Source organism: Tauraco erythrolophus, chromosome 9 (assembly GCF_009769465.1).
Source record: "Tauraco erythrolophus isolate bTauEry1 chromosome 9, bTauEry1.pri, whole genome shotgun sequence".
NCBI lineage: Eukaryota > Metazoa > Chordata > Aves > Musophagiformes > Musophagidae > Tauraco > Tauraco erythrolophus.
The window spans coordinates 14,489,676-14,501,358 of record NC_141473.1 but is presented as its reverse complement, the minus strand read 5'-3'; the positions used below and the strand labels follow the sequence as shown (position 1 = coordinate 14,501,358).

Here is an 11,683-nt window from a genome sequence, read left to right as displayed (position 1 = left end):
ACTGTAATGAGCTGGCTGGAAATACAACGTTCACAAAGGATATAAATAAAGATGTGATTCAATCTCACTTAATCTCTGTCCCACCTCTGCTCATGAGCTTCCTGCCTGGGGAGGCAGCTGCTGGACTTATCACAGGGCCAGAGCAGGACCTGACATACTGGCATCACTGAACATTGAGAGGCTTGTGTTTGAGCAGGAGTTCAAGCCCCGCACTACCATGGCAGCACCCTGACTGCATGGTCATTCCTTTCTGCATCTGAGAGAATGAGAAAGGATGTGAAAACATGGTGTACATCTCACCCGTATTGCAATCTAAAGCTAGGCAGGACAGTAATGATTCCTCAGCCTGGTCTCCTGCATCACACACCCCAAAAGAAATCCTCATCCGATTTCAGCGTCAGATTTTGGTTGAAATTTTCAGTGTTTCTTATCAAGTCTTGTTATTTAACCTCAGAAGGCTTCCCCTTCTCCTCTGAAAGTTATGCACTTGAGCGGTTCCAGAGAATAGCAGGTCTTTTGGCTCTCTGGATGGGAATATCATGGCAGAAAGTGTTTTCAAGGTGAAAATGTTCATGTGTGGACTCTGACCAGGAAGGGCTTTTCTTACATTTACTGGGAGGAGGGAGAAGAGAGGATGGAGGTGGACGGATAGATGGACAAAAATCACCTTTTGGAAGGAAGCCGAACATTAAATTTTTGTTCAACAAAAGGAAGGAAATAGGCATTTTACAGCCCTGACATAGCTGAACTGAAGCTACCCTCAGTCTTCAGCATTCACTGAAACTCCAGATGAAGCTTGCAGATGTGTGTCTCCAGAACCTATAGTCCTCTTTAAAGAAAAAGGCAGTGTAAATATGCAAAAGACCAGCATCAGATGCAGGTTTATTTTAATGTGGTAGCAACACAACTCCTCCAGGTCCTGGGTTGTTCTTATCGCTGCAGAAAGCCCTTTATGTCCGAGGTGCTGCTGGAGTGAGGATGAGGAGAACCTCACCACCCTTTATGGTCCTGGCTGCTTTTGTGGAGCAACACACTGGCCTGGGTGGCTCCAAAGTGGGCAAGGCGGAGAGGACCCCCACATCTGGTGGTGGACAGGCATGGTATTAACACAGGACCTTCTCTCTCATGGCAAGAGAGAGCTGTGTGGGCATGGCTTGTGCAGCTATGGGTGAGTTTGTGTCTGCAGCACAGATGCTCACAAATGTGCAGAGATGAGGGCTCCAACCATGCAGGGCAGCCTCAGTTCATGTGGGATGTGTTTATATTGCAGCAGCTTTCAGAAGCCACATGTGCAGGCAGTGCCCCATGCTAGCACTTCACCAGTACAAGTTCCTGACTCTTCATAGGAGACCTGCCAGTGAAGTGTTTCCCTTCAGCCCATTTCAACCCTAGTCTGCTTCCCTGAGCTTGGCTGAAGCTCCTCACTGCTTTGAGCCACTGGGGCAAATAACGCAGTGGGCACAGGCACCCACCCATCCCACTGGGTAGGTTGAGGACCAGTAAGGAACCTAGTCACCCCTCTGACTATCTGCTTTCTTGTCCACCTGCACTGGAGCTGGAGAAGGAGCTGCTTGTCCATCTGCTTTGCCTTCACCTGCATGCTGCTCTGACGTGCATCCGTGAGAACCCCAATTGCTTTAGGACAGTTGCATCCCAGCACAGCACAGCTGCTTGGGTGGGTGTTCACGTATGATGCAGCTTCTTTGAGGTGCTCGGATTCTGGGGTCAGCAGCTAATTTCTTCACTGGGAGGGCGCTGGGCTGGCCCTGGGGAAGTGGGTTTAGGGCCGGCAGGCGTGAGGGAGGCCCAGCCTGGCATCGTCCCAGGGAGGTGGAGGTGAGCCGCTCCGCGAGGTGCTTCCCTCGTGAGCTGGGAAGGGGAATAATGCCCCTGACCCCGCGGCTGCCCCTCGGAGTGCGTCGTCCTGGGCATCCTTGTGATTTAAGGGGAAGGCTGAGCTGCAGGGTGCTCGGAGGGGAGCTGGCCGTGCCGGCTGCCGAGGTCCCGGGGAGCCGGGACGGGGCGATGCCGCCGCCCTCCCCGCGGGACCGCGGTCCGTGTGCCCGGGACGAAGCTGTGGCGGGGTCGGGAGAGGGTCCCGCGTGCCCCCACCTGTCGCGCCAGCGGTGCCACATCTGGGCAGTGCGCGCCGGCGCTCCCCCCCCCCCGGGGCGGAACAACTGTCTCCATGGCGACGGGGCGCGGCGGGGGGGCCGCGGTGCCGCCGCCCCGCCCCGCCGTACCGAGCCGCTGCGGAGCCGAGCGGAGGCGGCGCGGCCCCGCGGAGGGCGACGGCACCGCGGGGCATGGGGCCCGGCGGGCGGCGGGCAGGAGCGGGGCTCTCGGCGTCGGAGTGAGAAGGGGAGACGCCGGCGGAGCGCTGCCCCCCGCCTCTGCCGTCGCCACCGCCACAGCCCCCGGGGAGAGACCTCGCACGGTGCCGCCCGGCCCGGCCCGGCTCGGATGCCGCCATGGGGAGCCGCTTCTCCAGCATCCCCGCGCTGCCCCGCGGCGGCCAGGGCCGCCTGCACCGCGCCCGCCACCACCACCTCAAAGGTACGGCTCCGCCGGCACCCCCATCAGGATGGGCACCCCGGGCACCCCCGGCACCGCGAGCACCCCCGGCAGGACGGGCATCCCTGGCAGAATGAGCACTCGCGGTACCCCGGGGCACCCAAAGCACCCATACAGCCCGGAGTGGGATGGATGGTCAGGGCACCCCGAGGTGGAATAGGCACCCAGGCAGGGCACAAACCCTGGGCACTCAGGGGCCCCCAAAGTGCAGTCAGATCCCTAGGCACTCATAGCACCCTGAGCACCCCGTGCCAGACAGGCATGTGGGCACCTTGGGACAGGCTGGTCTCCCTGGGCACCTCGGGCAAGTTGGGCTCCCTGAGCACCCCAGGCCCCTTGGGACAGACTAGGTTCCCTGGGCACCCTGAGGTGGGATGGCTCCATGCCTGGCACCCCATGCCCTCTGGTGGTGTGGGCCCCCCTGCCCTGCTCCCAGCCCTGCTGCTTCTTCCCATGGGTGGATGATGGGTGCACAGGTCTCCCCAGGGAGAGGGACAATATGTCAGAGGAGCTAGACCAGCAAAGAGTCCCCAGGTGTTTCTTGGTGAATGAAAGCTTTGCTTTGGCATCTTTTCTGGGTGCTCCAGTGATGTGTCTGTGTGCATGGGACTGTCAGTCCTGTTTGGAGGAGGGCAGGGGGTATTTGGGGCTCCTTGTCCAGCTTACACGGTTATTCTGTTGCTAATAGGGATGAAATCCCTTTTCTAAAATCCTGGGGCACTGTCGGGACCAAATCAGATGGGGATGACTTCTGTAAGACAAGCTGTAATGACTGCCCAAGGTCTCCTCTGTCCCTGCCCTTTTTTGCCCTCTTTTGCTGTAAGCTGGGAGGGTGGTAGCAGAAAATAACAGGTCATTCTTGAAAGGGGTTTCCTTGGGCAGCAGTACACACTGTATGTGTTCAATGCTACCTGAGTACCTCTTCACTAAGCACATTTCCACAGCCAAAGGCACTGAATGATGGGGGTAGAGGATGTCAGACATTGCTCTGTAAGCAGGGAATGAGGGAAGGTGCTGCTCCCACAGCCATTTCAGATGATCAAAACTTGTTGCAGCTTCCCCAGTGTGTTGCAGAATTTGCAGCCACCAATGTGGAAAACAGGGATGTTGCTGTTCAGCCTGTTTCGGATACTTCTTTGGCACGGTCTAGGGGAGTGGAAATGGTTAATGATGAGCTGGGCAACTGGTTGTTATACTGAAGGATTTTCTGATACTTGCATTATTCTTCCATTACACCTCTCTGCACCCGTCCTCTGTACTTGGATGATTTGGAATAGTTGTGTGAACTGAGGGTGATTATATCATGGCTTTTTTAATGGCGATGCAAGGAGATGTTACGAATGCTTACTGCTCTGTCATGGACAAAGTCAGTCAGAAACTCAGCCCAATGGCTGTGCTTAAAATTAGATTTCTAAGGAGGGAGATGCTAACCCTAAACGATGAACCATCATCCTCTATCAATGCAAACATGAAGGCACATGCGATGTTGTAGTAGTTGGTATGTAATTGCAAACTGCCAGCGAGAATTTGTCTCTTAAGAATCGTGCCGTCAGCTGGAAATGTTTCTGGAGCAACCTTAAGCAGATAAGAATTTATAAACTGGAGCCAGAAGGGACACTGCCACTTAATCCATTATCAGTGGCTTATGTGAGATTTTGAAGATGCTCTGTATGAATCACCTGATTTTGCAGGGGTGTGGGGTGTGTGTTAATGGCTTTCTTTCTTTCCTTCTTTCCTTCTTTCTTTCTTTCTTTCTTTCTTTCTTTCTTTCTTTCTTTCTTTCTTTCTTTCTTTCTTTCTTTCTTTCTACCTGTGCTGAGGCAGCAAGCAGAAATGTTCTCAAGACTGTAATGTAGCAGACCACTGAAAGAATTCTCATTTGGAGTAAAGAGTTAATAAGGCATTGCCTTTGTTGTAAAAACCAAGCAACTGCCAGGGACAATATGTGCCTTTTCTGTCTTTTTTGAAAACGGACTGCCTCAGGTCCTACATTTAAATGCAGAATAAACAAGTCTGATTGCATCTGACAGGTTCCTGTAAAATGGTCTGGAGGCATAGCAGCAAAAGTATGAATGTCACACAGTTTTGTTACATATCTGCCATTTAACATTTTGTGAAGTGTATTTTAATTGAAGGTCCCCGATTGTTCTTCCCTCAGTGTCTGGCTTAGCGTTAGGGATACTGAACTTTGATAATTTGGTCACCATCTAGCACTTTCCTCTGTGATGACCTCTTCCTAACCTGGTGCCAGGGGTGATTTAGGCTCATTCTTGCTAAAGAAGAAGCTATGATTGCATTAAGTTTCCCAAGGTGGTCTGAGGACTCTGAAGTCAGTCCCTGAACTTCACAAGTTCATCTCTGCTATGTGAGAAATAAGACCTCTGTACATAGTAGAGCTGTTGCCCACATGTACTGAAAATTTTTATACCTTTCTGTTAGTTCTGCTGAAAATGGTCACCTTTAGTTACAGTAAATCTTCTGAAGACCATGTGATACTTCTGGTGGTGTTGAAGGCATAACACAGAAATATCACTGCAGATTGGCATGGCTGGCAGAACGCTTACTTTGCTTTTGATGGTCGTGCATAAGAAGGAAAGTGCCCAACTTGATTCTCGGACTTCAGCTGCAGTTTTAAAACCAGGAGGCTGAAATAGTCAAGTCTTTACTGAAGGTGCCTGCAACAGAAAACCTGGAACCCTGGGATGACAATTTTAGAGCTGCTCTCAGAGTAGGACAATATTTTAAAATCTACTATGTACAGCCCTTTATAAAAGGACTTCATGTCGCTATTCACTAGAAACTGCTAGACACGAGCACTTGGATTTACCTGTTCCAAACCAGTATGTCACGCCTGGATTGTTAATCCAGATTTTGGTGTCACAGTTGTGCCTGCAGGCTTTGGCCAGTTTGGGAACAGTGAAAACTAAAGTCAGTGGAAATAGAAGTCCTCCAGGACCTCAGCTGATCAGATGCCATGGTCCTGATGTGGCTGTTAATCTCAAAGTCATGTCTGGTGGTTGGAAGGAGGTTGTCACTTGGTGATATCATGATGAGGAGGTTGAGGTGAGATTATTTTCTGCTTTCCTGTTAGTATTTCCCTTCCCATAACCCAGTCGTGACTGTTTCTCTGGGGTGACGGAAGGTGATCAACTGTGTACTTCCCTAATGCTAAGCAAAAGCATTATCTGGTAACAATCTCCTTAACAATGCAGCCAGATAAACTCCAGGAAATTTTGCTGTCCACCCCTTTGAAGTATAGTTTGTGATAACTGTCGAACAAGATGCGTGTGGCTGTTTGGAGTGGAACCGGGTGAGAAAACTTGAACTGTATCTAATCTCTTGGATTCTGAGGTGAAAAAGATCAACCTTTGCCTCGGTGGCTCTGTGTACTGTTTATTTACTAGTGCCAGGGCAGTCTGGCTTGAGCTGTTCCAACCGAGGAGACTTCTGTTATTTCTCAAGACATGCATCCCCAGTTCTACCCATCTCTCTGCCCCACGGTTCTTCCAGGATAGTCTATTCGATCTCCCTCTTAATTCTCCTTTTTAATCCTGGCGTAGCTCAGTCAGTTCCCCTCCTTGCCCAGTGTTACATCTTCGCAATGTCTGCGGCTGTTGTGTTCCTTCCTTAGTGACTGCTCAGCCTTGCTGGATGTGTTTAACTCTTCCTGCTGTGATGTGTGGGCTGTGTACCCTGTTAAGACTGTTGTGTAGTTCCCAGCTTTGCTGGTCCAGGATGCTAGAAATGCAGTTTTTGCTAGCCCTTGGGCCAGAGGCGAGGCACGGGACCTGAATGCCATCTCCTGTGCTCCGTGGGCAAAAATGGCTCTTTATCTTCACTTGTCTCTCTGTCTTCAGCTTCAAGAAGGCTTAGCCCTTTCTGTGGACAGCAGATCAATATTTCATTGTAAAAGCTATTAAGTATTACTGTCTCCTCTCTTAAATTCTTTCCTCCAGCTTCCTGCTCAGGTTTGCTTCTCTTTCCTGAGTCCACTCTTGACTTGGAAGGTAGATTTCCACATTAAGTGACATCAAGCAAGATTTCTTTTGTTGGTTTTCTCACGGGTTAATGCACCCATGATATTTATGCATAAGAATGCATGCGCTATATTACAGAGACAGCCCGAGCTAGTCAGAGATCCTGTTTTTGGCAGTGGCTGATTACTCATGGGTTATTCTTTATTATTTGTATTACAGTGGCATCTGGAGGCTCCCGTCAAGATGTGAGTCATGTTGCGCTGGGTGCTTCCGTGGCCCTCTGCACTTACTGCTCATTCATACAGACAGCTCTTGCTCACGTGCCTGGGTGATCTCTGTGGGATGATTTGGGGTTTATATCTCCAGAGTATCACATGAAACAGGCTGGTACCTTTGCAGGACAGTTTTTTTAGTCCCTTCTTTTGCTGGGAAACATGAAGTCGGAGTCAGCAGTGGTTTGCTGAAGGGTGTGACTCTGCCTTTCTGTCTGCAAGCTCCCAGAGACACAACCTGTTATGCAGCACTTTACTAAGGAGGCAGGGGCTTTTCCTGGCCCACAAGGGATGCCAGTCATGATTACACAGTCTTTGCCTGCATTTTTGCAATTACTGTTCCAAACTTTACATCCCACTGACGCATAAATACATCGGACTTCTTTCTCCTTTCTCTGGTATTTTATGAGCTTCTGAAATACATGCAGAAGATAGTAATCTGGCTGGTGTAGGCATTTCAATAATTGTATGTTGTTGACAGGAAAGACTATCCTGCTGCCAGCTCTATTTTGTGCACTCACTAGATAAAACTAAGTGGGGAGTAAAAGGACATCAGTGGCTGATGGTCATGGGGATTAGAAGTTGGGGTGCAAGCAATGCACTGGAGAGGATGCCAGTAGTGATGCTGTGAGATAACCTCAGCTCCCATTGCTGTTGTAATTGGTTCTTCTTTGAGGTACTATTTAATTTTCTTCCAGGCTTAGGGAGTCAGAAGTTTCATCATTTAAGGCTTTGAAGGAAGCCTCCTGCTTCCTGCCCTTCTGCTTTCATTCCATCCTGGATCGTGCTTGTTTCCCTTTGACCTGTCAGCATGTCTGGGTTTGTAAGCATAAAGTTTTTCCTGCCTGGGGTTCTCAGGTTTATATGACCTTCTTCCAAGCACTTGATCTTTTCCCAAGCTACTGAACACAGCAATTTATTGATCTTACTTTTCCTTTCCCATTGTCCTTTTCATAAGGTGCTCAAGCCTCTTGGTGGAGCAGGTAATGCTGAAGCTTGTCAGAAATTTCCCAGGAAATCATGTGGTACTTTGCTAGCAGGTGCTGCTCTGTATTTCTCAAGGGCAAGAAAACCCTTCTGAACTTTTGAAAAAAAACCAAAACCAACCAGTAGGAATCAAAACATCAGTGGGATAATTGAGATGAAAATGTTAATCCAACGCCCAATAGCAGTTAAAAAAGGCAAATTAAATACTAGAAATTATAAGGGAAGCCAAACAGAAGAAAATAGAGCCCATGATTAGATTGTTGTATAAATCTGAATATTGTGTGTAGTTCTGATTCTTCCCCTTCCACCATCTAAAAAAAGTTGCAGGAGAACTGGAAAAGGTTCAGAGGAGGGACAGTCAAAAGTCTGGATTAATTTCATATGAGGAATGATTGAACAAACTAGGACTCATTCCTCTGGAAAAAGGGGTAACTGCGATGGGAAATGACTGGCATGTAGAGAAGGGATTGAACAAACTAGGACTCATTCCTCTGGAAAAAGGGGTAACTGCGATGGGAAATGACTGGCATGTAGAGAAGGGGCAGAGCTCCACTCTTCACTCTGTCTTCCAGTACAAGAATTAGGAGGACATCAAATGAAGTTGACAGATTCCAGCTCCTTTTGAACAAAAGGAGGTTGTAGCCATCTGCAGTGGCTAGTAGCTCTGTAAAGCTCATTAATAGTGTTTTTTATGGATACTAAAATGGGTCTTGTTGTATGGGAGATTAGAGGAGGTGAGAAAGAAGAATCCTCTGAAGTTACGTACTTTGCTACATACCAAGACCACACACTCACCCTGCTCATATGAATTTCCCAATGGCATCTTCCTAAGGCTACACATGTTCAGTGGATAAAGATAACGCTGAAATGAGAATGTAAAACTCCTCCACGCCAGTGACAAATGGAGCTGCGTTGTTCAGACATTGCAGTGATGGATGGAGGGGTAGAGCCTGCTCTGATGTTGGCTAGTCTCTAGCTGAATTCATCCTCTCTTTCTTGAACGTCCCTGCCTGGGTGTTTAGAGAGTGGTTCATTGCCATGGCAGCATTGAAGTCATGCACAGAACATCTAGGCTTTATTTGGGAGACAGCAGGGATTGTGACAAGGTCTCTGTGCGAGCTCTCATCACGTTTTTCTTGGATGAGGCTTTATCTCCTGCACTCTGTGGTTTTAATAAATAAAGGTGCTTTTGCATTTATGTGCTTTTCTGGAGTAAGAGAAAGCAGGTTCTCTTTGCTTACATTGACCTCCTGAGTGACAGAGGTCTAAGTAGCCCCCACTTCATTTTGTTTCCTAGACTATTGAAATAGCAGCTTTTGTGAATATCCCTGTACCTGGGAAGGTTTCTAATACAAAAGGTTGGAAGATTTCAGATTTGGCAGCTGTTCTTACCTACTGCTGCTAGGATAATTGCAGGAACCAGCTACTTCTGCATCACTGAAATTGTTGCCCGTGGCAAGTACATAAGTACATGTTGTTTTACTTACGGTGCATACCTTCATGGTGGCTACTTATTTCAAGCTGGGGATCCACGTGTGCTCTGACTTGGTTTGCCTTGAGATTTTAGGACATCTGAGCAATCCAATTCTGAACTGTTCTTAGGAGTGGGGTCTGCAACACCTGCGTTTCCGTATTGTCTCTCTGCAGAAATGGTTGATCTAAGATTAACCTTAATCACAGCACTGTGCAGGTGTTCAGCGCTGTGCCGCGAACTGCCAAATCCCAAAGTAGGTTCTTTAATCACAGCACTGTGTAGGTGCTCAGTTCTGTGCCACAAATTGACAAATCCCAAAGTATGGAGGACAAGAACTGAATTTTAACTGAAACTTAGGGACTGGCAATGGTTAAAGTTTCTGCTGTGACTGTGACGTATACATGAGCCTGAGCTACCTTTTAACTTAGCTAACTAGGGTATTGCTGGCTGTACAGCTGTGGAAGAGAGCAGACACTTGGATACTTATCCATACTAAGGTCTGGGTTGATCCAACTATGTGGTTAAAATTGAGGTGGGGTAGGTTTTCATCTCCATTCGTTCTTAAGGATCTCTAGCTGATAAAAGCACGTTGTATGTAAGATTCTAGCTCATGTTTACTCTACTGGTTATTTGGCCTTCCAGTTACAGGATCAAAATAGGATTGTGTTTTAGTATTATAGGGCGGAGGATGCCATGGTGGTTTTATGTTTATACAATTCTCCATTAGGCCACCTTAGTTCAACTCTTTGCTGAAGCATAGGGAAGGATTCTCAGCTCTCAGAAAAGTGTCAGGTTAAGCCTCAGGGCTATTTTATGCGAAAGTCTGAACAGTAAATGTTAATAGTTCTCAGCCAGCCTCAGAGATAAAATACCAGGCAGGTGGGTTTGTTTTTTAAAAAAACACTTAATGCAGTAAGTGTAAACATTTTTTGAAAACCAGCAATAAGATTTTAGACAAAATGAATTCTAAAGTACTGACATTTCTTAGAGTCTCCTTCCTGTCTTTGTTGCTTCGTATTCAGCGTTCAGGTTTCATGCTGGTAACACCGACACTTCCAGATGTTCTTCTGCGTGTGTAGGCTTATACACACGTGCAGGGGCATATGCAGGGATTCCCTATTGGCTGTCAGTCTCATCGTTTTTATGATATGGCCAGAACACACCTCATGTCTAGCACTGGGACTGGAGAAGATCAGTAGCTCCCAAGTTATTTTCCAATTGCATTACAGTCGTTTCAGTAAAGCAATGGCTGGGAGCTCTGTAACTAGCCCATGCCAGTGTCAATAACTAGCCAGTGGGGTAGCAAAGAAGCAGCCTGACTTCTGCAGAGACAAGGGACCATGGGATGCTGGGCAGAGCTGGAAATCTGGGATCCTTTGTACCAATGGAATTAATCAGGGGCACTTCTGGGGTATTGGTTTCTTGGGGAGCTGAATGGGAGCATGAAAGTCTTTGCGAGCTGCCGCTCTCTGGGCATCCCTCTGGCATCACCCTGCTTGAAAGCTCTAGCTTTAACCCTGACCCAGTCAGAAGGAACGCGATCATGTTATGCTTGATTCATTCTAATTTACATTGACTTCCATATGTCAACATACAATTTAAAAACCCCACTGATCATCTTTTATCCTCTGTTAGGCATAAGCTCTGCTTGATTTCCCTTTGACTGCTACTTGGATGGAGACGTGACTGTGTTTTGTGCTCTACTGCTCATCAACACCATCTGATGTAAAGATCAGCATTAGAGCCTTACTTGCTACTGGTCAGACTTTTGCCAGATAAGCAGGCAGCCATAGGTCCAGAGCTTATTTACCATTCAGATTCTAACTCTTCATCAGAAGGCTAGTTCAGATCTTCTCCTTAAGTGATACCTGTTTAATATAGCATTTAATTGTATTGGTATTACTCAAGATTTCTTTGATTTGAGCAACTGGTGCCATTGCATTTTTAGATATCTATCTTTCTATCTGTCTTGCAGGATCATTTTTTTTCCGTGATGAATGCCAGTTTTTTGTACTTAACAGGTATTTACCAGGTGGGAAGGGAGGAGATGGTTTCCCATAGAAATATTGAATCACTGTAGAAGACAGGATACAAATAACTGTAAATGTTGCAAGCAGAATCTATGTATTACGTGAGTGAGTGAGTCACTTGAATAGGTGTGACTGAAAATGGAAAAGAGAAAATGAACCTCACTAATTGATTATGCTGCAGCATTTCAGCAAATACAGAAAGAGAAGAAGTAGCTGAAATAATTTACTTTCTTATTAAAAAATGCAGTGAACACATTATGAGGGACCTGGGTAACCTCTGACATTAGTACTGGATTTCTACATTCCTGTTTCCATCTTTGTATATCTTTTAGTTTACCTGTTTTAACGGTACCACCTTTCAACAATTAT

General features: G+C 47.4%; 1 protein-coding gene across 2 annotated transcripts in view; it reads left to right on the top strand.

Moving 5' to 3' along the window:
• The first annotated feature begins 2,471 nt into the window (after positions 1-2,471).
• NEURL1 (neuralized E3 ubiquitin protein ligase 1) overlaps positions 2,472-11,683 on the top strand; it is a 162,670-nt gene continuing 153,458 nt past the window's right edge. For both annotated transcript variants that reach the window (XM_086616744.1, XM_086616743.1), the window contains exon 1: positions 2,472-2,556. In XM_086616744.1, the coding sequence (XP_086472870.1) occupies positions 2,472-2,556 (85 nt within the window). The remainder of the gene's footprint in view (positions 2,557-11,683) is intronic.